At 39.1% G+C, this 26,949-nt stretch overlaps 1 protein-coding gene and 1 long non-coding RNA gene across 4 annotated transcripts; one reads left to right on the forward strand and one right to left on the reverse strand.

The window, feature by feature from the left end:
- The first annotated feature begins 172 nt into the window (after positions 1-172).
- On the forward strand, positions 173-26,917 carry mfsd8 (major facilitator superfamily domain containing 8). Of its 3 annotated transcripts, XM_087275214.1 has the most exons (13): positions 173-397; positions 717-753; positions 12,126-12,199; positions 12,583-12,626; positions 16,342-16,582; positions 17,087-17,200; positions 19,093-19,237; positions 21,018-21,076; positions 22,333-22,441; positions 22,523-22,657; positions 23,088-23,191; positions 25,251-25,477; positions 25,555-26,917. In XM_087275214.1, the coding sequence occupies exons 3-13, from the start codon at positions 12,169-12,171 to the stop codon at positions 25,759-25,761; spliced, it is 1,416 nt and encodes a 471-aa protein (XP_087131340.1). In that variant the 5' UTR covers positions 173-397; positions 717-753; positions 12,126-12,168; the 3' UTR covers positions 25,762-26,917. The 3 variants fall into 3 exon arrangements, with proteins under 3 accessions (XP_087131340.1, XP_087131339.1, NP_001038513.1); XM_087275213.1 differs by lacking the exon at positions 717-753; NM_001045048.1 differs by lacking the exons at positions 173-397; positions 717-753 and adding an exon at positions 10,459-10,689.
- On the reverse strand, positions 16,434-24,464 carry LOC147841388 (uncharacterized). The gene is made up of 3 exons (XR_015504142.1): positions 23,042-24,464; positions 18,123-18,325; positions 16,434-17,804 (listed from the first exon to the last, which is right to left on the reverse strand). It is a non-coding gene; the product is annotated as an uncharacterized LOC147841388 (long non-coding RNA).
- Positions 26,918-26,949: the final 32 nt, after the last annotated feature.

Below are 26,949 nucleotides of genomic sequence, written 5' to 3' on the forward strand. Positions count from 1 at the left end.
AGCAAAATAATTGATTCATAAAACTTAAAACTTATTGTGGAATCACTGAGGCAATCCTTAATTTAGTTCCGTTTTCACAGACTTTCCTGAAGAGCAGGAGAGCTGACCTATAGGATTGTTCAAACAGTTCATCTTCTAAGTGATGTAACCAATCACATTCTCGCTTCCAACCAAGGGCGGGACATTTTTTCAGATGTGGTGAAACTGTCTCTGGACAAAACTTATTCATGTTTTAACTTTAACTTAACTTATGAATATACCTTTGGGAGCATGTTAATTTCATAATTACCAACTATAACTATCATATCGAATGATTTTGCTTCTCGAAGACACTAATAAATCTGTCCAGAATGAATCACACGGACTGGAAAGAAACCACCCCGGTTTTCATAACAAGGTTTGTTACAATAAAGACTATTTTTGATTGTTACGCTGGGTGGTGCTGATGCTGCAATACTGCAAAACTTCAAACTGAGTTAAGAACTTTCCTTACAACAGTTATATTAACGTTGTTATTCGACTGGAAATTAGGTTTAGCATTAGGCTATGCATTTTGTAACATGGCATAAAAAGTATTTTATAATTTATCATTGTTATAATGATTCTTCTTTCTTAAAAAGAAATGAAAAGAAAGAAGGAAAATGTTTAAAAAGAACATTTTTGGGACAAAGATTATTACTGTATGAGGCCATTTACATTCACTCTGCTTGGTTTAGATTTGGGTCAAAGCTGATAAAGCCACTTCATACACAAGTAAGTAGATCAACAGGATATAAATCAAACTGTGTCTCATCTGCTTGCCTTCTTCTTTGCCTCATTGACAGAAAATCTTACATCCCATTATCTTCACTCCCATGTGATTTGTTCTCCTAATGTATTTACATAGTTGAAAATTTGTATTGATCATTCATTCTGGTGAATTCATCAGCAAGATTGCAGACACATCTATTTATCAAATCCTGTTTAGTTTCTTCATGAGTCTTAACAGTCATTTTGTATTGTATTGTATTGTTCAACTCGAATTCCAGAAAAGTTGAGGATGTTTTTTATCATGAAACAAAGTCATGAACATGCAATTTGCTAATTTTTGTTAACTTTTATTTAATTGTCGAAAGTACAAAGAAAAAAAAATTTCAATAAGCAAATTTATTGTATTATGGAAATATGAATAAATTTAGATTGTGATGGCTGCCACACACTCCTTCTAAAACAATATTTAATCATCTGGAAATTGATGATTGGAACTGTTCAAGTTTTACAAGCACATTTTTTGAGCAATCTGCCTTAATTCAAAATGTCAGATGCTTAATAGTCAGTGGTCATCATTATACGTTTCTCCTTTTCACAAAGAGCTTTGCATTTTCTCAGATCTGGACTGTAGGAAGATCAGTAAAGAACATTCATTCTGTGTCTACAAAATGGAGCCGCTGCACATGCAGAATGGGACTTGATCTAATAACCATGAAATTACCATGAAATATGTCATTATGATGTCAGTATATGTTTCTGAATTCTGCCAATATGCCTTTATAATGATACTTGTGCAGACATTTCTCACACCCATACTGTTTGTTCTGCTATTCCTCTTTTACATATATGCTTTAAGACAGACTAGATCGTCTCTCTGAACTTTGAGACTGGGATCTCAATGTCTGTTTTTTTCCTTCCAGAAGCAAGCTAAAACATGAACTCCTCTGAGTCCAGCACACGTCTCCTGTGTGTTCTTGATTATCAGAGTTCAACTCTGGCCCTGAGAACCAGCTGCATCACTACTGCACACAACTGATGTACAACTTTCACTATTAACAAACATTCAAGTATGTGCAGGATCAGACTGTGTTCAGTGACAATGTTTTTTTCCTGAGCTCCTGAGCTCAAGTTCTCCTGAACTCATGTGGCTTTATTTAACAACACAACATGTTTGTTCCCCTTCGGGGGGAACTCCAGCACTATAAGTGGATTTGATGTTCTAAATCCACGTATGGGAGATTCGGTTCAGAAGCTACTCGTCTGAAAGAGTATTGAACGGGCCAATTAAGAATGAATTGGCAGCGCAAGCCTGCGCAGGTGTGCAGCATATGCAATCAACTGAGTATATAAGCACTACTGGCGCCAGCAGACGCTATCCTTTTCGCTTCAGAGACTTTTCTGATCGAGCTTCATGAGGGTTCCTCCTGCTGTCTACAGCCACTTCGAGCAAACGAGTGTGTCCCGGTCCAGAGCGAGTCCACGCAGCGGCAGACGGTCGAGCTGGGTTTCTCCCTTGCCTGGCGTCCCTTTGGGTCCGGTCCTCCAAGAGTGGTGTGTATTGCTGCAAAGCATCTTAAAAGAGCAACACAGTCGTGCTGCACGACTGTGTTGCTCTTTTAAGATGCTTTGCAGCAATACACACCCTGCTCTGCAGCGGGCGCTCGGGCAGATCTGAGGGCTTCAGCAAGAGATAATCCGCCACCCAAGGGCTCGCGGACCTCTCGCTCCTCCAAGTGCTCCATCCAAGCTTCGGGTACTGGGGGTGATCCGTCTAATCAGATGGTAGCTCTCACGCTCGCTGACACCGGAGATCAGATGTCCTCCGCGGCATCGGAGAGTGGGCTTTCATTGTCCGACGATGATCCGGACCCGCTCGCCCCCTCTGGGCAAGCGAGCGCCGTCAAAACGGATCCTGAAGCAGACCTGTTGGCCGTGCTTTCTCGGGCTGCTTCGGCCGTCGGGTTGGACCTGGTTCATCCCCCAGCCAGGCGGCCGGACCGACTAGATGGGTGTTACGTAGAGGATCAAAAGGCGAAGCCTTCGAAGCCTCTTGTCCCCTTCTTCCCGGAAGTGCACAGTTGGCTCACGCAGTCCTGGAGGGCACCTTTCTCTGCCCGCGCTGCGTCCGCCTCCACCCTCACCACCCTGGATGGTGGAGCTGCCAGGGGTTATGAGGCGATCCCGCAGGTGGAGCACGCCATTGCGGTCAATCTTTGTCTGCGTGACGCCCCCGCTTTGCGTGGGGTGCCCCATCTCCTGTCCAAAGCCTGTAGGTTATCTGCCTCCCTCGGAGCTAGAGCTTACAAGGCTGCGGGCCAGGCAGCTTCCGCCTTGCACGCGATGGCCACCTACCAGCGCTACCAAGCGCAGGCGCTGGCCGAGCTGCACGAGGGTGGGTCTAACCCAGGCTTGTTACATGAGCTGCGCACGGCGACCGACTATGCTCTCCGGACCACTAAGTCCGCCGCGTGCGCACTGGGGAAGACGATGTCCACACTTGTGGTCCAGGAACGCCACCTCTGGCCAACCCTGTCAGATATGCGCGATGTTGATAAAGTTCGCTTTCTTGACTCGCCCATATTCCAGGCTGGCCTGTTCGGCGACACCGTCAGTGAATTCACCCATTCAAGGCGGTGAAGGAGCAGTCGGATGCGATGGGCAATGTCATCTATCGGCGGGGCCGTAAGCCCGCTCCATCCCCGGCTGAGCCATCCACCTCCGCTGCTCCTCGCCGAGGGCGCCCGGATGTGACAGCTCAAGCCCTGCCAGTCTGGGACGCGCTGCCTCTCAGCTCGCAGGGTTTGCATGCTCCGCCAGCGGCTCTCAGGCGCTGGGGGGACGGTCTCCTTTCTCCCAGCCCCCAAGCCCCCTCTCAGGAGTCCCCTGTCCGCCCCTGTCTTGCGAGAGGAGATTGCTGCCCTCCTGGTGAAGGGTGCAATCGAGCCCGTACATCCAGCCGAGATGGAGAGCGGGTTTTACAGCCCGTACTTCATCGTACCCAAAAAGAGCGGTGGGTCACGGCCAATCCTAGATCTGCGCGTTTTGAATCGCTGCCTTCACAAGCTGTCGTTCAGAATGCTTACGCAGAGGCGCATCCTCCGATGCGTTCGTCCTCAGGATTGGTTTGCAGCCATAGACCTGAAGGACGCGTATTTTTATGTCTCCATTCTTCCACGCCACCGTCAGTTTCTGCGGTTTGCGTTCGAAGGTCGAGCATGGCAGTACAAGGTCCTCCCCTTCGGGCTCTCTCTGTCTCCGCGGGTCTTCACCAAACTCGCGGAGGGTGCCCTAGCGCCTCTGCGGCTTGCGGGCATCCGCGTACTCAATTATCTCGACGACTGGCTGATTTTAGCCCACTCTCGGGAGCAATTGACTACGCACAGAGACAAGGTGCTCCGGCATCTCCGCCTATTGGGGTTGCAGGTCAACTGGGAAAAGAGCAAACTCGCCCCGGTGCAGAGGATCTCTTTTCTCGGGATGGAGCTGGACTCGGTCACCATGGTAGAGCGCCTCTCCGGAGAGCGCGCTCGCCTGCTGCTGAACTGTCTGAGGGAGCTCGACAGCAAGTTAGTGGTCCCTTTAAAATATTTTCAGAGGCTCCTGGGGCATATGGCTTCCGCTGCGGCTGTCACGCCGCTCGGATTGCTCCATATGAGACCACTTTAGCACTGGCTTCAAGACCGAGTTCCGAGACGCGCATGGCATGGGGGCACACACCGAGTCTCTGTTACTGCGCTGTGTCGCCGCACCCTCAGCCCCTGGAACGACCCCTCGTTCCTGCAGGCCGGTGTGCCTCTGGGACAGGCGTCCAGTCATGTTGTTGTCTCAACAGATGCTTCCAGCACAGGCTGGGGAGCCGTGTGTCGCGGGCATGCAGCTGCGGGCCTGTGGGTAGGTGCCCAGCTGCATTGGCATATCAATCACCTAGAGCTGTTGGCAGTGTTCCTTGCTCTCCGCCGTTTTTCTCCGGTGCTGGAGCAGCAACACGTGCTGGTCAGGACGGACAGTACGGCAGCGGCGGCGTATATCAACCGCATGGGGGGTATGCGCTCTCGCCGCATGTCTCAGCTCGCCCGCCGTCTGCTCCTCTGGAGTCACCCGCAGCTGAAGTCGCTGCGTGCCATTCACATCCCAGGTATGCTCAACCGTGCAGCCGATGTGCTGTCACGGCAGCAGATTCACTCTGGAGAATGGAGACTCCACCCCGAGTCTGTCCAGCTGATATGGGCGCGATTCGGGGAGGCCCAGATCGATCTGTTTGCTTCCCCCGAGAATGCTCATTGCCAGTTGTTTTACTCCCTGACCGAGGGCTCTATCGGCACGGATGCACTGGCCCACAGCTGGCCTCGGGGCATACGCAAGTATGCATTTCCCCCAGTGAGCCTGATCGCGCAGTTAATGTGCAAGGTCAGGGAGGACGAGGAACAGGTTCTGTTAGTTGTGCCCCTCTGGCCAAACCGGACCTGGATATCAGAGCTCTCCCTCCTCGCGACGGCCCTCCCATGGCAGATCCCTTTGAGAGAGGACCTACTTTCTCAGGGACAAGGCACCGTCTGGCACCCTCGTCCCGATCTCTGGAACCTCCACGTGTGGTCCATAGACGCGAGGAAGACTTAGGTAACCTGCCGCCCGCGGTGGTTGATGCCATCACTCAGGCTAGAGCCCCCTCTACGAGGCGCGCCTACGCCCTGAAGTGGAGTCTATTCACTGAGTGGTGTGTCTCTCGCAGAGAAGACCCCCGATCTTGCCAGATCAGTGTTGTGCTCTCTTTCCTTCAAGAGAAGCTGGACAGTAGGCTGTCGCCCTCCACTCTCAAGGTTTACGTTGCCGCCATCTCTGCTCACCATGACGCGGTGGCTGGTGGCACCGTGGGAAAGCATAACCTCATCATCCGGTTCCTCAGAGGCGCTAGGCGAATTAATCCAACTCGCCCCCCTCTCACGCCCTCTTGGGATCTCGCCCTCGTTCTCACGAGCCTGCGATTTGATCCCTTCAAGCCACTCGATACAGTATCTTTAAGATTTCTGTCCCTGAAGACAGCTCTGCTGGTCGCGTTGGCCTCCATTAAGAGGGTCGGGGACCTGGAGGCATTTTCGGTCAGTGACTCGTGCCTGGAATTCGGGCCGGAATTTTCTCACGTTATCCTGAGACCCCGCCCGGGTTATGTGCCCAAAGTTCCTACCACTCCCTTTAGAGATCAGGTAGTAACCCTGCAAGCGCTGCCCCCGGAGGAGGCAGACCCAGCCCTGTCCTTACTTTGTCCAGTTCGCGCTCTGAGCATTTATGTGGACCGTACTCAGAACTTTAGATCTTCTGAGCAGCTATTTGTCTGTTATGGCGGACGGTAGCAGGGAAGTGCCATGTCTAAACAACGTTTATCCCACTGGATAGTGGAGGCCTTTTCATGTGCTTATTTAAGCAGAGGTCAGCCGCGCCCCCCGGAAGTGCGTGCGCACTCCACTCGGAGCGTCGCATCCTCTTGGGCGTGTGCGCGCGGCGCTTCCTTAACTGACATTTGTAGAGCTGCAGGCTGGGCGACACCCAACACATTTGCAAGATTTTATAATCTGCGAGTGGAACCGGTTTCCTCAAGGGTGTTAGGTACCTTTGGTGATTGAGGAAACAACTCGGTAGGTGTGTACACGCTTGCGGTGCCTTTTTTCCCTAACACGGAGAGATGTGCACCCTCCTGTCTGTCAGTAAAGTTCCCCATTCGGTGAGCCCTGCAAATTCCTCCGAGGCCCCCAGCACTGACTCAGCGAAGAGTCACTTGCTGGCCCATTACGTTGTAGGTCTGCCCGCTGGTCAGCCCGCGTTTTGGGTATAGGTGCCTGCTATGGCCGATCCCCGCTGGTGATCCCCATATGCTTTTCCGCCACGGTTAAGTTCCCCCCCTGGGTGGACCCGTGCTTTCCCTATCTGCTAACCACCTTCTTATGCGCACTCCCCCTTCTCAGGGTTAGTCCATATGTAATTCCATTTGTTTCCCCTATTGGGTGCGGATGGTCTCCGCAGCGTCCTCCCTACTGGGATGGCACGCTTCCCAACGTACTGTCGTATATTCCTAGAATTATCTAGACGCTAGCGACTCCCAAAAAAATATACCTATTCCGTAAAACTTCTTTTGAAGTGGGATAAGTTAGGGCCAAGGGCACGTTGGAGGACCGCGCCTCTCATGATCTGGGTGCGTCACGCTTGCCTGACCGCTCTCTCATGGTGGGTGTTGGTAAAGTGCAGTCATTATGGCGCTTTCAATGGGCTCCCATACGTGGATTTAGAACATCAAATCCACTTATAGTGCTGGAGTTCCCCCCAAAGGGGAACGTTCGAGGTTACTAAAGTAACCCTTCGTTCCTCGAGGAGAGGAACGGAAGCACTATACTCCGTCGCCATAATGACTGTCCCTTAGCTGTTAAAAGTCTCTTCAGCTTAAAAAGGATAGCGTCTGCTGGCGCCAGGTGTGCTTATATACTCAGTTGATTGCATATACTGCACACCTGCGCAGGCTTGCGCTGCCAATTCATTCTTAATTGGCCCGATCAATACTCTTTCAGACGGGTAGCTTCTGAACCGAATCTCCCATACGTGGATTTAGAACATCAAATCCACTTATAGTGCTTCCGTTCCCCTCCTCGGGGAACGTAGGGTTACTTTAGTAACCTCGAACGTTCTTCATGCAGTGCTATCTGAGGCTCAAAGCTGGAGCACATTCAACTGGGGGTTCCTGCCTTGCTCTATAAAGATTGCGATTTCTCTGGTTTTCCTTAATGTTTTCACAATATTAAATATGGTAGCTGGTAAAATATTTTAATTGGTTGTGATTTGACATTGAAAAATGTGTGTTTTTTTTGTTTTTGTTTGTTTGACACACACTTTTACCACAAAATAATGAGCCATGATCCTGCTTTACTTGCAAATACTGAGATGCTCATTTTATACCCAACATTGAAGCCCTCGTGTATCAATAATTTACCTGCTTATTATGGAGTGCTTCAAAACATTTTCATTTGGATATTGGATGACGGCGTCACAGTGGCGCAGTAGATAGCACGATCGCCTGACAGCAAGAAGGTCGCTGGTTTGAGTGCTCCGGTTTCCCCCACAGTCCGAAGACATGCACTATAGGTAAATTAAAGAAGCTAAATTGGCTGTACTGTTTGAGTCTCAATGCAAGACTGTATGGGTGTTTCCCAGTGTTGGCTTGCAGCTGAAAGGGAATCCACTGTGTAAAACATATTCTGGATGAGTTGCTGGTTCATTTCGCTGTGGCAACCCCTGATGAATAAAGGGACTAAGCCGAAAAATAAATGAATGAATGATGACTTTTTCACTTTTAATAAACCTCTGTCCCAACTTTTGGAGTGTGTTGCAGCCATATAAATCAAAATGTGTTTATATTTTCAGAATATAATTAATTTGAGGACCAATGAGATAAAAGTTAAAGAAAATCTGCAAAATGCATATTATTGATTTTATTGTATTTTACAAAAACGCCCTGACTCTTCTGGAGTTTGGGTTGTAAATGATTTGTTTTGATTGCATTGGTTGTTGTCAAACAATTTACCACCAGAAGGTGGAGGAACTGGTTCTTGAATCTTGATATTCCCTGGAAAATGACAAGTCTTATAGTCATAACTGGAATGTTTGACAAGTTTTATCAGATCAGTTTTTAGGTTTGAATTTGTTGTTTTAGTGCCACTTGGCTGGAAAAAAAAAACACTATAATGATTTATAGTAAATACTATAGTGTTTTTGAATCATATCAGTAATTTACTTAAATTAATCTGTTGTGGTATTTCTATAGTTGCAGTCTTAATACAACAACGGTATTTATATAAACAAACTACATCAGAGTAAATTATTGCAGTAAAAATAGTAAATAGTTAAAATAAGTTCACAATAGTTAATAAAATAATAAATTAAACTTTGAGTCAAATAATGCTTTTAGCTTTAGTTTAAAAAGTTATACTTGTTTAACAATATATGAATCAACAAAACATTTAAAGGTAATGATACCATATTTCATACACACCATATTACCATTCATTTCACATTAAATGTATATTTTCTTAAGCAAATGCAATTGTCTTGAAAAATGTAATCTTTAGTAAAAAATATATTTATATTATTCTGCAAAATATATTTGTATAGCAAATAGTTTTAAAATAAATACAATTACTCTACTTCCCTGTACTGATTCATTTAGCATTGTTATGTACAATGTTTAAAGCAAGGGGGTCATTAAATTTACATTTAATTCAAGTACCTAAATATTAAAATAAATCTCTTATTTGACCTTTTTAAGCAGATAAGTAATTTAATTACAGTAACTAGTTTCTTTGTAACTGATTACACACAACACTAAATGTAATACACAGTATTTTTAGTACTATTTTATAGTATTTTTTCATGTTGTACATGCCTTTATATTAACAACCAGTTTATTGTATCATTTTCTGCTAGTTGCTCAGCTTACAGTTTGTACAGGTGTGTTGATAAAACAAGATATTAGTTATGTTATCTTTGTACAGTTATGAGACAGAACAGTGCTTTAAATACCTGGGAGTGGTTTATGAATTCATATTGAAACATGTTTGCTGCGCAGTAGGTAGTGCTGTCGCCTCACAGCAAGAAGGTCGCTGGGTCACTGGTTCGAGCCTCGGTGTTTCTGTGTGGAGTTTGCATGTTCTCCCTGCGATCGTGTGGGTTTCCTCCGGGTGTTCCGGTGTTCCCCACAGTCCAAAGACATGCGGTACAACTGAATTGGGTAGGCTAAATTGTCCATAGTATATGAGTGTGTGTGTGGATGTTTCCCAAAGATGGGTTGCAGCTGGAAGGGCATACGCTGCGTAAAACGTGCTGAATAAGTTGCCGGTTCATTGCGCTCTGGAGACCCCGGATTAATAAAGGGACTGAGCCGAAAAGAAAATAAATGCATGAATAAATAATTAAAATGCATGTTAGTGCATTTTAAAAAGCTGTATTGCACAACAATAATTTCGCTTTTGTTAAAACCGATAAGTTCATTACAAATATTAACGGGGCAGATTTAGTGATTCGTGGTCCCCAAGTAGTTCCAGGCCATGAAATTCTAAAATGCACCTTTTGTACTTTATTTTAATTGATTTATTTAGCTGTTTTTTGTCTTATATCACTTAGTCACCTTTTCTACACATTGTCTTAGTGCAAAACAATAATAACAACATGTAAAGCATCTTGTAAATCTTTTTAAATTATTTGTTTTCTTAAAATGAATTCACAACTAAAAATGATATATTAACCATTTTGTTTTTAAAAATAAATCTTTACCTAATTTGACTGCTAGACTTGATTCAGGGTGGGGACACATCCGCGCAGATGTAATAAACATTAAACTTTTACTTTTTTAGACCCTCGTCATAAAAAATATAATAGAAAATTATGTTATATGTAATTTCTTTGTATAATTTTTAATTCTATGTATTTATTTGGGGGTCCTAAGCAGCCGCTTACCTTGCTTATTGGTGTAATACGCATCTGAATATCATTAAACATACTACTCTTTTGACGATGCTGAAGGGCTTTTATTTTGAAGCCTCAGCGGTTGTTTTTCTGTTTCTCTATGGTTTCTCGCTGTTCACGTGTGTTTCAAGTTTACGCTGAATCAACAACACCAATGGACTTTAGACGGCGCCGTTCGGAATAACGCTAAATTACTCCAACACTGCTCTGCTCCAAAACGCTACAATGGGAATATTATACATCGATCTGCAGGAGTTTTCGACATACGTACTGTGCAGCTCCAGACAGTTTTCAGTCATGTTGAAGTAATTATAAACAACAAGAACTGCGCTTCAATGAGCTCGACGTTTCATTTCCAGAAGCTGCTTAGTCACTAATAATAATGCCACTTGAGGAGTCCGGTGAAAACACTCCGCTTCTCAGAGGCGAGATTATAAGGTAACGTTAACTTGTGATAATTGTATAATTTGTAACGTGAATGATATAATAACGTATATCAGGACTGTTATAAATGTTCTGAATTTAGGTATGAAATGAAAGTATTTGGCTTCGTTAGAGAATTCAAACTTAACAATGTTGCCAGTGTTCCACGTCACAAGGGCACTTTTGTCACTAATGCTCATAACATGATACGTCTAAAATAGATTAACTTAGGCTTAACGAGGAGAGATATGAATAATATCTATTGGGGTAAAGTTGGTTTTATATCGCACATTCATCCAGTGACAACTTGTGACATGCTTTCTATATTGTTTACCATGGTACTTTGAATAATGGGTCGGAAATAACATACAAGCATGGCTTCATAACAACATTTGCACTATTTGACCATGAACAATGTTGTAGATTAATAGTCAGTGGCTGCTAATACAATTTCACCATTTAGGATTGGCAAAGAATACTTTTCTGAAATGATATTACTAAGGATAAAGTCAGAATGTGCGAATATAAAACCAACTTTACCGCAATGTAATATATTTATTTTATAAGGAGCGTTTGTCGCAATTCAGATTTAAAGGGACCGTTCAGCAAAAAATGAAAATTCTGTCGTCATTCACTCATCCTTCACTTGTGTAAAATCGGTTTGAGTTTCTTTCTTTTTTTGAAAGCAAAGTAAGATATTCTGAAGAAAGCTAAAAACCTTTGACGTCCATATTGTTCATTCTTACTTCTTTGGAAGTCATCGGTTACAGGTTTTCAGCTTTTATCACAATATCTTCTCCACTGTTCAGCATAAGAAAGAAACTCATAAAGGTTTAATTGAGGTAAAGTTGGTTTTACATTCGCACATTCATCCAGTGACAACTAGTGACATGCTTTCTATATTGTTTACCATGGTACGTTGAATATTGGTTCTGAAATCACATGCAAGTATGACTTCAAAACAACATTAGCACTATTTAATTGACCATGAACAATGTTGTAATTTGATAGTCATTGGATGCTGATACAATTTCACTATTTAGGATTTGCAAAGAATACTTTTCTGAAATGATATTATTAAGGAGAAAGTCAGAATGTGCGAATATACCAACTTTACCTCAATATAATAGCTTGCATATATAAGGAGCCGTTGTCATTTACTTTTCACGTGTGTAAAATCTGTCTGAATTTCTTTCTTCTGTTGAATGCAAAGGAAGATACTCTGAAGAAAGCTGACTTCCACATTATTCGTTCTTCTTTGGAAGTCAGTGGTTACATGTATTCTGCTTTCTTCACAATGTATTCTCTACTGGTCAGCATAAGAAAGAAACTCATAAAGGTTTATAACAACTTAAATTTTAGTAAATGCATGAGTTAACTATCAATTAAATGCACGGAATAATTAAAATTATGTAGACTTAAATGTAAAACTTTTCCTTCTTTATTTTAAGTGATGGAGATACTGACAGAAGCAGATGGAGGTCCATCAGGGTCATGTACTTTACCATGTTCCTTAGCAGTGTTGGTAAGAGAAAAACTTGTTTGCACATCAACATTACTTGTCAGATCAGTTAACATTTGCCTTGCAGCTTTTGTGAAGATGCATTTTGCAGTCTGGTTCAATGAACTTCAAAATAGCCATTCAGTTTAGAGTGGAAAACCTGCTGTAACTTGCCAAATCATTTTGCAGTGTCAGGACGTGTTTAACTGTGCAATTCCACATTTTATGCCTTCAAACCTCATAAAAGCAATATAGGTGTAATTAGAAGCATGCTGTATGCATAGCCGTTTTCCTAGGTAGCAGATTAATCTTTATTTGCATTATTTGCAGGTTAATTGCATTGCTGTTTAGTGCAAAGTAAAAGGGCATACAATGTATGTATTAGTAATAGCATTTTTATTTTTTAGGTTTTACGATTGTCATCACTTCAATTTGGCCCTATCTGAAGAAAGTAAGTTATTTGCATTTACATATTCAATATGAGGAGTATGCAGAAGGACTTTTAATTTTCTGTAACATGAGTCAAGTGCTTCTGGTGAGCTGTATGCTGTTACAAAATCTGCGCATTTAAAGGTCTGTTTTAAAAAAGAAATTCACCAATCTCCACTGCCTGATTGATAAACGATATAAAGTGGGTCTCAGTACAAGAAATACTGCAGTAAATAAAAAATTTACATGCCATGTCTTTAAAATATGAACATTTATTTTACCCGAGTATTTTCAGTGGAGTTTCTGCGGAAGCCAGCTGATCCTGATGGGCGCGTGCGTGTAAATGGCTTTTCATCTCGTTTTACGCTTGAACTACTAAATGAATGCTGAAGTCTTTCTAACTGATTATATTTTAATTACAACATCAATGCTGTAAAAGGAACCATATAAAATTGAAAAACTCACAATAACCATTCACCAGATGTTTATCGGTATGGGAATAAACACTAGCTGTGCATATACAATATTTAAATGTACTTAGGAAGTTAAATGTTTTATAAACTCATGCATTATAAATCAAACCCACAATTGTGGTGTTTACTAGCAGAATTCTTTTGTTTGATTTACAGGAATTTGTGTTGTTTGTTTAGTTTATTAATTTGTATTAAAAAAATTACTTTTTATATTCTACCTCAACCAATATTAGCCCCACAGAACTCCCTTGCACAAAACATGATTGAAATAATGTTCCACTGTCATTCTGACTTGTGCTTCATATTTATCACAATAATAAATCATCTCATTTTAATGCATTTTATTTTATTTAAAAACTTTATGCTTAAAATAGGACAGACATAATATTTGAAAGATGTGAAAATATCAGTAAGTAACTTACCATTTATTTAATAACAATATTGTTATGGTATTTGAGTCAAGTGTTATTAGAATTCTTGGAATTTAGTTTTAATGCAAAGCATTACCTGTGCTATGTTTGTCTTGAATAAATCGAAGTGAGAAAAGGAAGTAGATACAGTATATGCATTTCATTTCAAAGAAACGTTTCTTAGAATGATGAGCTGCTCAACGGAAACTCGACTTCTCAGTTTTAAATTCAGTGAATTTCAGTCTAACCATCTGTTGAGGTTTGAATTTGAAGATTTGTTCCCTAAATAAATCTCCTGTGCAGACTTTGCAGAAGTGTGAGATGATGAGCAGCGATGGGCACCTTCGCTACTGGAGGACCATTGTCCTGCAAAGCTTTATCTGCTTGTTAAGTCGTGACATATCAGTGACGCATGGAAGTGGATGGTTTTTGAGTCCAAGTCGCTACTCATTTGAATTGAGAAAATATTTGTTTATGACCACTTTTTAGTCGTTTCACACATTAAAGTGAATTTTATAGAAGTGAATTTTATATAGTCTACACATCAGTCTCTGGACTTGCTGCATCACAAATACAAAATTGTAACAACTTATAAAAAATGATTAGCTTTCTTGCCATCTGATATTAGGCATGGACAAATATATTGTAATTGTGATTTTCGAAAGTATTACATCACTTTGTAAATGTTTGTTATTACCATTTGATGAGTGTCCTATACAGTTTGAAATAGCACTTGGACCCAGGAAGCCGCTTCGCGTGACGTCAAACTTAACAAGCATATTAGTGTCAATCCGCATCAATAAGGGCTGCACTATATATCGTTTCAGCATTGATGAATGTGCACAATGTGCAATTCTGCAATAGTCACATAGCAGGATGTCAAGCAATAAAAAACACCTTAACAAAGATTAAATGTATAATTATTTGTACAATAAGGATAATAAGTGAGTGCTTTTTTTTACCTTATTATGTTATTTTACATTATTACGTTACGTTATAGTGTTGTTTTAAGTTATTATTATTCTTTTTTTCAACAATTGTTTAGAATTTCTGTCCCTTAGGCCTGTGGTTCTCAAACTTTGGTACATGTACCACAAGTAGGACGCAAGCTTCCTTCTAGTGGTACACGGAGCAATCGCTGTATAATTCAAGTAAAAAAATGAACACGCGTTTAACCCTTTGATGCGTACGATAACAACGATGTGATCAGGAAATTGAATTTAATAGGCTTAACTTTTTATTTTATTTTCATTTTTCTAATGTTTATTATGTATTCTATCATTTGAGATTATTTACCTCCCCATACGCCCCACGGTTGTTGGGGGCGTACCTCGTATTTTTTATCCATGTAGACAGGTATAGTTTAATCACTTGCTTCTCTGACACACATAGCCTACTCTAACAAGCAGTAAGCAGATCAAATTTCTAATTTAAATATGTAAATCCATGTCATATATTTAAAATACAAGCTAATATTTAGATTTCAAAGATATACAAATAAGACATATACACATGCAACATATTTTAAAATTTATTTAACAGAATTATATATGAATATTATGACATACATTAACCTATATTTATGAGGTCCAAGAAACATTTGCAGGTTTTAATGACTAGGCTACTTTATGATAATATTTTACATTTAAGTACAGCAGGTTTATTTTAACTTTTTAAGAGCAGTGCCATTTATTAATTATCTTTTAAAATCACATTTTTATTTAAACTTTGACGTTTTATTTATCTTTTTGTTTTACCCATGTGTTATTGTTCAAACCATTTATTATGTTTAAAGTGGCTGACAATATTAAATATTATAATATAATAGATATATTAAAATGTAATAGGTATATATTTTTTCTGCGCACATGCTCAGTTTGCTTTTTGATTCAACTACATTGCTTTTATCTGTTGCAAATAGAGAATAACATCTTTATTCCGGGATTACCACTTTTAATAAATACACTTGCATATAAAGTAAATTGTACCTCAAAGCATTTACTGGGGTTCGTGCCCTGAATCCACCAAAATAGGATGGCCCATGTGGGACCCACCAGGGATGGCCCACGTGGGACCCACCTGGGATTGCCACAGTGACCACAGTGCACCCATCTTCTGATACTTCCAGCAGTATAACAGGCCAATGTGGACCAAAATATCTGGGGAATATTTCCAGTAACTTGTTGAATTTATGCCATGAAGAATTAAGTCGAAAGATTAAAAGATGAAATCAGATAAAATTCTGGAGGAAATGCTGGATAGCTTGTTAATGATAAACATGTCTCCTTGGTCTTATCCATATTTCTTTGCATGTTGAACACACGTTGACCACAACAGGAGAAAAAAAATTGCAGCGGCGTTATTGCGTTAAATTTCAAATTAATCACTTGCGTTAATGCACTAGTTTTGAAAGCAAACACACACACACACACGCACGCACGCACACACACACACACACACACACACACACGCATATATATATATATATATATATATATATATATATATATATATATATATATATATTGAATGCCCATATGGGACTCAATACTTGGAAGAACCCACCTGGGCTGTCCCAATTGGGACCCATCTGGTATTATTACTTATGATAATACTTTACATTTAAGTACAGCAGTTTTGTTTTAACTTTTTAAGAACAGTGCCATTTTTAATTCACTTTTAAAATCACATTTTAATTTAAACGTTGATGTTTAAAAAGTTGAAAAAGTTACAAAATGTTAAAAACTGATTAATTATTTATATTCACAAATGTTTATTTGAACTGCCAAGTCCCTGTTGGTCTGTATATTGATTTTTGTATTATAAGTTCATTAATCATGCTATGTCTTTTTAGATCGATGAAAGTGCAGATGCCAGTTTTTTGGGATGGGTGGTTGCTGCATACAGTTTGGGTCAGATGGTGGCCTCACCCTTCTTTGGATTGTGGTCCAATCACAGGCCTCGACGGGAGCCTCTAGTCTGCTCTATATTCATTAATGTCTCAGCCAACATTTACTACTCCTATGTCTACCTACCTCCCTCACACAACCAGATTCACATGCTCTTGGCTCGCACATTTGTGGGTATCGGAGCAGGTAAAAAGACTTTTTTTTTTAAAGAATTTAATACATGCATGTAGAATATATTAAATTGATCAAAGGTAACAGTAAATATATTTGTGATGTATTTCACATAAATGCTGTCTTTTAAAACGTTCTTTTCACATCACAATGCTGAAAAATGTTTATCAGGACTTCATATAAACAGTGAATGGTACAATAATTATGCAAATTGATGATATAAAATGGTCAAATGTTTTTCGAGCACCAAATCAGCAAGATTCAACAACATTCAGCCTTGTCACCACTAAAATAAATGTAATTTTTTGATAAATGCAGTTTTTTTTAAATCGTACAGATTCCTTGCAAAATAAATGTTTATACAATTATAGATTTTGATAAGATTATGATTGAATAGCAAAATAATATTCAATAAAATGTTTATTTGTACAACTATGCCTCACTTGCAGATGCAGAACAAACACTCATCAAACAAAGTCAAAGCATTTGATTTCTTTGCTGTGTCTTTCTGTCCTCCAGGTAATGTAGCAGTGGTGAGGTCCTATGTGGCTGGTGCCACTTCCCTGAAGGAAAGAACCAGTGCAATGGCAAACATGAGTGCCTGTCAAGCTCTCGGCTTTATACTTGGCCCAGGTCTGTGTAAAGTATTTAAAGCATGTTACTTGCAGTATATTGCAAAAATATCATTTGTTACTCTAATGAAGGCGAGTTATTGCAACGAGTAATTGCTTGTGTACTATTTCTAATATTGTATCTATGTGAATAAAGGCTTTTAAAAGTTCATCTGAAATCAGAATTTTAAATGTTTATTATTCAACTTAAGGGCTTCCATAGCAACTGTATCTCAATGTTCTCAACCATACCCCTTTTGCCGCTAGTTTGCTATGAGGGAATCATAGATATGTGTAAATATTGTTTTAGGATTATTTACAGTTTTAACCCAAAAAAATGACCATTCTGTCAGATGAAGAAGAGCCGGAGTCAGAGATTCAAATAAATAAATTAAGTTTACTGAAGATAGTTTGCAGTTTCATCCGCAGAAGCCAGCTTCAACACTCGCAATGAGTTCCTAGGCTGCTCTGCTTACAACCACAAATCAATAACAATTATACTCTCACATAACGTCATTACCTACATGTAGGTGTTCTTACCTGATTGGGTAAAACACAGATAGACTAGGAAAGTTTTCACGTAGGTGCATGCGTACAATTCTGAACAATATCTTAAGCATATTGACCTTATTCTAAAATGCGGAAGTGCGCCTGTTTTCGCGATTGTCTTAGAACTTCTGATTCAGTCGCCTATGGTAGAAATGACTAGGAATAATAAACGACAGAAATTGGCCAAACTACTTCAACAACAAACAAATGTTTGCATGACTACACAGACCAAGTAGCATAATATAATAAGAAAATATTAAATTGCAACATCAAGCAGCGTAACGAGCAGTTGTTAACGTCAAAAAATGAATGGAAGTGAATGTGACCGGAAGTCGCGAGACAAAAAGATTCAAATGGCAGCGCCTGCTCGTCAGCTGAGAATAAGGTGAATAAACATCAGATATCCATCAGACTGTTTACAGCTCCAGACAGTTTTTTATTTATCCAAGGCTGTGTGTACTCTCAGCCAAACAAAATCACTATAGACATTTTAGATAGTATTATCACATAGAAATAACAATAGAAACAGTTGTTTTCAGTCCTCAGCCCTTCCGTTTCACTTGAGGTCTCCGTGACCTCTGACCTAGTTTGGTGGCTCCTGAAAATAGTCACAAAGAGACAGGCAAATGCACTGAACATTCTTACATAAAGCATTGTGTGTTAACTTATTCATTATTCAATAATCATCTTTAATAAAAAAATAATGAGAAACTGGCTGAGATGGATTGGAAGGCAGAAATCCGAATCCTTCAATATAAATATGAATATGTAAATATCTATGTGAGGGAATGCTCTGCAAAGAAAGCACCACCCCCTACACAAGATTTAGTTTCAGTTGGAAATACAGTACATCAACATACTAAAATAAAAATCTCAGCAACTTCAAGTTCACATAGACTTGAACTTTTTTTTTCAATGTTTTTTCGAGTGCCTCAGACTGATGATTTGTTTGCATAATTTACAGAATCCATATCCAAAAAGTACAGACACATTATTTACCCCTGAAGCTCCTTTTGTTTGTTTTGCATGTTAGAATCCTTCTCTTTGTTTGACAGTGACAGCAAAGTACAGAATAGCTCTTTCTGGATTATCTTCAACATTCTTTAAGGCAGTGGTTCTTAATTTCAGTCCTCAGGCCCCCCGCCCTGCACATTTTGTATGTCTCTACTATTTGACACAAGGATCATAGATCTCTCTGTTAATGAGCTGATGATCTGAATTGGGTGTTTTAAGTTAGTAAGACTGCTATAAGCATTGGTTTCAATTATCATAAAAAGGAAAGAGAGGCTCTCTGTTTTAACTACATACACATTTTTACATATAGCCCCTTACATGAAGGGAATTAACATAATTTGTTTTCTCCAGCTCTGCAGGCTGTTTTGTCATTCATTGGAGAAACCGGCGTGAGTGTGGATGTCATCAAGCTTCAGGTTAACATGTACACAGCTCCAGCGCTGTTGGCGGCCTGCTTTGGGGTCATTAACATTCTGCTGGTTATTTTAGTCTTGAGGTAATAATCAACCCAAGTCTTTTACAGCATTTGACACCTGTACTGTTGTAATACTGCATGATAGCATTGTAAGGTCCAGCCAGCTAGTCCAATGACGGTGTCTACTGGTGGACGAAGGTTCACTGCTTGTTCGGTCTTTCCAGTGCACAATGTTGATTTACTTTGAACTTACCTCATATCTGACTACAATTTTAGTATGAGGTGGTTTAGAATATCAATATATTTATCCTATATTTATATATATAAATATATTTATATCTATATTTATATAGTATATCTATATATATAAATGGAGTTTTATCTGACTCCATTTATATAACATTGATAAAGTTATTTTGTTTTCTTTAACATTACTTTAGATTATGATTGAATATTCTTTTAGATTCCTTATTGTATGTAATTCTCGTTCATTCGGATTCCTCTAACATCCTGAGTCTTGTACCGGCTGAGTATACAATCTCTTAAGCAAGAGCGTGTCAGTCTTGGTCACTACACAGTGCCGATTGACGCTATCCTAAAAAGGCAGAACCCTACTTACTCAGATTAGGATCATTTTTATGCTGTCTCCATAGAGCTGCTATATCCTAAATCAAACTGAGCTATTTAGTCATATATTGATCATTACTATAGAATTAAGCAGACCAGTCGTACCTAAACTATTAGTAACTTTGATTAATCACTATACTATCCAAATAGTATTATAAGTTTAAAAGATGAAGGTCTATCTCCTTAGATAACCTTTTATAGTCTAAGTATACATGAATTAATGCCAATGTGTTAGTCGGAGCTCTAAGAACATTGTATAGCTTGCCACGCTGCTCCGTCTACTGTGTTTTAGTCCGTTACTAACCTGTACAGGGGCTTGTGCTGCTATTTACTTATTGTAATCCACTAGAGTTAATAACACGAACTCCGTTTGAATTATTCAAAACATAACAATTTAATAGCCAGGTAAATGTGTATTATGCCAATTCATTCAGTCAATTCATAAACAATCAATACAAGACAATCAAATTCTCAAAAATAAATTCAACATTAAAAGATGCATACCTGACTTCAAAATATACATAGCGTGGAACATGAAGTTCCACGATATGGGCTGATCTGGATAATAGAATCGCCCCAAACATTTTAGAAACTTTCCCTTTTGTAGAAAAATCCAAGAATCCCCTCAAGGAAAGGGGTGTGTGAATAACAAAAGGCATTTGCATTTAGTGGAAGAGTTTCTGCCTATAGCAAAGGCACACTCATCACAGTGGTTCAAAAGATACCTGAAGTTATATATTTATTGTTTTGATTATGCCTATTTCTGAGGGAATGAGACCATTCTACCAGTTGCACTGAGACATTTCAAATAATATCAAACATGATAGATAAAGTCACTTGGGTAGATTTAGAACATTCAGACTTTGAAATGACCATTTTGTTTGAGTACAGTATGTAGAGGGGGTGGTTGAACAAAGGGGTTGCAGGGGCTTCAAATGTAAATGGAGGAAAGGAAGGGAGCTGTTTTTTCCGCATTCCCGCCTGCTGGGTTGTGGAGTCGATTGTCTCTGTTTTCGGCTCATGTTTGAATTGTCAAAGACATCAAAATATTTGTGATATGTCACGTGTTACAGATTTTAAATATTAAAACACTATTTGATTTTAAGACTTTATTATTTTTAATTTATTATTGTTTATTTTTCTTAATTATTTATTTTAAAACACAGTTTTGCACACTATGTACTTGATTTAAATAAAGCAATCTACAGAATTTAACAAGCTTTTATTGATTTAGGGAGCACTCTGTGGATGACCATGGGAACAGGATCCGTCCAATTAACTACACTCCAGAAGGCAAGAACCATAAATGTTTTTGAATTCTTTAGCCACCCACCCAATACACACCCATTTAAATTGCCACAGATACGCTAGATAAGTTTATAGGTCAGGTATAAACACTGATATCGAAAGTAGTGATCACATTAGAGTAAATGACATTTTGAAAGAAATTAAGTTATCAGTTTCAATAAAATATTAAACATGCGTTTGCCTCTGAATCATTTGTTCAAATCATTCTGAATCATTAGAGAGCATCTTCCCCCCAAAAAACACTGATTTAAATTTGTATGCTTGAGTCATTGATTGATCAACTGTTAAATGATTAGATACTGAAATTAAAAATAGTTGTTTGTAAAATAGATTGTGGTGTCACAGTGGCTCAGTGGTTAGCACTGTCACCTCACAGCAAGAAGATTTTGTTTGCATCTAGTTTGCATGTTCTCCACAAGGCATGAACAATATATTGTTTCAGCATCGATATCACAATAGTCACATTGCAATATATGCAGTGTTGAGCCTTAGTTGATCAGGAGCTACAGAATTTAATTACTGTATTTATATGGAATGTATATTATTTATGCAAAAAAAAAAACTTTTCCTACTTTTTCAATTTTTTTCTTAATTATTGTCTTGTTTCTAGTCCAAACATCTACATTTTAAAGCAAAAACAAGATTATTTCACTTGTTACCTATTATTTACTTGTTTTAAGGAAAACAAAACAATAATTTTACTTGATACGAGAATATTTCGAAACTTGGACTAGAAACAAGACAAAGTAAAGTAAGAAGAACCTTTTTTGCATTGGATTATTCAATTTGTGTACCTGAATACTGTTATACTCCCAAGAAAACCATCAAACATTGCTATTCAAACCATTTTGTAAAACTGAATTTGTATCGCAATATTTATTAAAGAAAAATAAAATCTTGCAACATCAGATTTTTCGAATGTCTTGCAGCCCTATTCTTCACACATCTTGGCAGTCTGGTTTCTACTCACAATCCAAAGACAAGCAGTATAGGTGAACTGTATGATCTTAAATGGCCTTAGTGTGTGGTTGTTTCCCAGTAACGGGTTGTGGCTGGATGAGCATCCATTGCGGAAATCATACTTGAATAGTTGGCGGTTCATTCCACTGCATAAATAACAGACTAAGCTGAAGGAAAATGAATGAAAATAGATTGCAGAAAAGTGGTCATTTTAACTGTGTACTTTTGCATTGCCATTGTGCAAAGTATTTTATAGTAATCTATCATCTTTCTGCCTTCAGAGCGAGTAGATGTGCCTCCTGAGGTTGAAGGTGATATCGACCATATTGCAGTGTTCACATCTAACGTCCTTTTCTTCATCATTCTCTTTATTTTTGCTGTGTTTGAGACGTAAGTGATGATCCTAAAATCTTCACTCATATTTACGTTTAATTTGCTCTTATTTCAATTATGCGCATCATTTGCCTGCAGTATATCTACTCCTCTGTCAATGGACATGTTCGCATGGACAAGAAAGGAAGCTGTTTTGTATAATGGCATCATATTGGCTGCCATAGGCTTTGAGTCCATCCTTGTCTTTCTGGTGGTAAAAGTGGTTTCAGCACGGTAAGAAAAAAGTTTACAATTTAATTTTGAACAGCTTAATACTGATGTAATTTAGGCTATTACATATATACTGTTTTATGATCTATACCATTTTGCTGTACAGTATTTCTTAATTCCAGTAATATCCAAAATACTTTTCAGTATTACACCTGCTGTTTTTTCACAACCAAATAATGTTACTTATTTTGTCATCTTTTTTAAACCTTGTTCATATTGGTTGTAAAATCAAGCCTTTTCTGACTAATAATGTAAACTGTACTTTACTGAAGGACAGAATGATATGATCTCATTGTGACTAGTCATAAATCCCCCTTGTGCGTTTTCTTCTGCTAAATCAAGCATATATTTGACTGCTAGTATTTGACTTCCTCTTGTTGCACTTACAGGCTGAGTAATCTGATTTCAGATTAAATCAGAGTTTGTTTTTCAGGGTAGGAGATCGGCCACTGCTGCTTGGAGGCTTGATTCTCATATTTGTAGGGTTTTTTATGCTGTTGCCATGGGGAAATCAATATCCTAAAATACAGTGGACAGGTAAGGAATCTGAAAAACAAAGAAAAGTTTAAATCTGCTAACTTACATCATGTTAATACAAGTCAATAACATGTCAATTTATTATTGGTTAATACATATAAACAGGTTACATGGTTTCTAGTTAACAGTTCAAACATGCTAACAACAATCTAATTAGATTGGATTCAATTTTATTGCCATTACACATGTACAAGTACAAGGCAACAAAATGCAGTTTAGGTCTAACCAGCAGTGCAATAGCAGCTAGCTTAGCGGTCAAAATGCTATCCGGTTAGCAAAAAATCTTTGAAACGCATTTAGTCTCTCCCCTGCCTTCCAAAGCCACGCCTCCTGATATCATGAATGCACAGCTTAAAGACAGCAATAGACTACCCAGTAGGGTTGTGACTACTGTTTGCTTAGTGCTTGGCCGACAGCGTACATTAATCACACTTATTTAGGAAGTCCGCAGGGTCTTAAAAAGTAGTAAAAGTTGATCAATCACTTATGAGATAATTAAGGTCCTTAAAAGGTATTAAAAAGTTTTAATTGCATTTTACGAGGTCTTCAATTTTGTTCAAGCGTTGTCCAAAGTGTTTTACTCCAAAAAACCACAAGTATATTTATTTTCTAATATTAAATACAGCGTGTTCAATCTACGTGATTGGTTCTCGCCGGGGCGTGTCCGGCCAAGCTCCTCTATCTGGGTGATGTCACGTAATCTGCAACAATGAGACACTCTCCACATTTCACAAAACCATAGAGCTAAACAGACGACAAAATGGAAATAATGTAAGTTTGCGTACTCCTGGTTGGAGAGTGGATGAAGTCTGTCGCTGAAAACAAGCACCTAAAGTTTTGTTTCTTCTGAGCTTATCTGAGTTCTGTTGCATGGTTGTGCTCCATTGATTTATTTTACTACAACTGTTTGCTAAGGTAAAGGTTTGATACTGATTAGAACTTGTGGTGATGAGGTCTTAAAATATTCTGTGGTCTTTAATAAGTCTTCAAAAGGTATTGAAATTTCCTTTAGGATTTCTGCTTATAACCTGTTATTACTAAGCCGTAATTGCATACTTCACAGGTTGTCATTGTTCTAAAGTATATAGCAGGATAGGCGGAATAGCGCTATTTACATTTGTTTTGTTGTTAAACTAAATAAAAATCTACATTATCGGTGCTGTAAAACAGGGGTTCCCAAACTTTTCAGCCCGCAACCCCCAAAATGACAATGCTATTGACTTGCGACCCCCAATAACCTCATAGGTGGCTATAAATATAACACCCCCCCCCCCACCAATTCCCGACCCCCACATTGAGAACCACACCTGTAAAAGGTCCCTTATGAAACTAAAAATAGTTACATTAATCTTTCGCCGGAAGATTTTGGTGGCTGAACAACACTACTGTGCATATAACCCATTTATAACACAATCTGCAGAAGCTTTGCGTGATTAAACTACTTTTAAAACATAACATTATCGGTATAAAAGAAAACTTCAGCCATAGGGGTCATCCTTCCTCTAGCGTACAAAAGTAACTCCAATATTGATTCAGGATTTTAAAGTTTTGATTGAGCATTTGATTTTACTGCTGTCACTCTCTCGTGTGCACATGAACACACAAACATAGGAACTGCGTGAACAGAGGTGCGCGGTTGTTTGAATCTACATTTGTTGACAGACAGTTTAGGGTACTTATCAGAATTATGGGATTTATTTGGATGAACATTTTTTTATATCATGCTTTACACAGAATATAAAAATACATATAAATGCATTTAGATCATTTACTTTAATCATTACTATTGGAATGTGAAGAGACTTTCAACCAGCACATCAAAAAATGTTTCTGAAGACAATCACCTACTGCACCTTTACCATTGATCATTTCTGAATAATCATGTGACTGAAGATTGGGTAGTGAATAATTAATTCAAACTGAATTGCAATTTTAAATTGTAATAATGTCACACTACTACTCTAAAACACAGAACATAATAAACCCCAAACCTCTGGGGGGTAGTGTGTATTGCATAAAAAATGTATTACATTTGTATTTATCATCTCCTCATCAACAGACATTAACAATAACACTATACCACCAATACAACTGGCACCCACCCCAGCCTCAAACAGTTCCCTGGAGCCCATTGGATGCCCGTCCGAACAGACCTGGTGCTTGTTCACCCCTGTAATTCATCTCGCACAGTACATCACCTCTGACATCCTGATCGGAGTGGGCTATCCCACATGCAACGTCATGTCCTACACTTTATACTCAAAGATACTGGGGCCCAAACCACAGGTAAAACACTTTCTACTAATCCTTAAACCAAACCAACATGACGATTAACCAACTTCCCCAATTGTTTGCAAACACAGGGAGTTTACATGGGATGGCTGACTGCATCAGGAAGTGGCGCGCGGACCCTCGGGCCTGTCTTTGTTTCACACTTCTACACCATCCTGGGACCTCGCTGGGCCTTCAGTGCCATATGTGGCATAGTGCTAGCTGCGATTGTAATGCTCAGCGCCATGTACAAGCGTCTCGTCGCCTTCTCCATACGCCATGGACGGATAGCGGAATGATGGCATGACTGACAGGTGCCCCTACCGACTTCTTGAAGAGACAGTTCATATGTATTACCCCTCAAGTGGTAACAAATCTTTTGTGTTTTCTGTTGGAAACAAAAAGAAGATTATTTGAAGAATGTTGTAATCTGGTAGCCATTGAATTTTATAGTAGGAACAAGAAGACTTTGGAAGTCCATAGGAAGCAGTTTCAGACATTCTTGACAATATCTTCTGTCTTGTTCAACAGAAGTTCAGCATATTATGACATAATTGTCATTTTTTTTGGTCAACTATCCCTTTATAGACATGAACTTTCCCTTTAAGTGGGTCTGACTTAAACCTGTGAATGCTATTTAATACACGTTCATGCTAATCATGATTTCTTTAAAGTGATGATTCACCCAAAGCTAAGAATTCTGTCAGAATTTACTCCTTTACTCCCTTTTTTAATTTTAAAAGACAAATTTGAAGAAAGCTGGAAACCTGTAACCATTGACTTCCATAGTATTTATTTTTCCTACTATGGAACTCAATCTTTACAGCTTTCTTTTAAATCTCATAATCTTTTGTGTTGAACGGAATGAAGAAATCTCTAAAGATACCATTTAAGAGAGAGTAAATAGTGACTAAATGTTCATTTTTTGGGGGTGAACTATCCTTTTAAGTAGACTGTCTTCCATTTAAATGTGAATAACATTCTTTAGACTACTATTAACTGAGCTGTGAATTGATCTACTATTGGAGCAGAATGGCATGAATCATGTCACCGTTTAAAACGCACACAGTTGCACAATCTAAACAGAGCGACGTGAATAAACCACAGTATTGACTATGTTTGGCAGCTCCATGAGTTAATGAAGTATCGCAGGCTTATGCGGTTGTTTAAGCAAACACTTTACAGATTCTGATTGTTTTGTTTTTAATAATTGTTGCTAATAAACTGAATTCCTGTTACTGTTAAACATTAACACACATTCAAATTTCTAAGCTGATTGAAGTCGATGTTGAAGTTTGTTTTTAATAACACTAAGCTTAATGTACACTATGTTCTGAGCATTACTTGACTTTGGGTGCATCCTGAAGATTTAATATGATCACTGGTGATTGATGGGTGTTAAAGCACAGTATGGACTTTTCCTGAAAACCTTTAATAAACTAATGTTTTTAAAGACGTGAGGGTTGGTGTTTTCCATGAGTTTTTTT

This window comes from Danio rerio, chromosome 12 (assembly GCF_052040795.2).
Source record: "Danio rerio strain M-AB ecotype USA chromosome 12, GRCz13ab, whole genome shotgun sequence".
Lineage (NCBI taxonomy): Eukaryota > Metazoa > Chordata > Actinopteri > Cypriniformes > Danionidae > Danio > Danio rerio.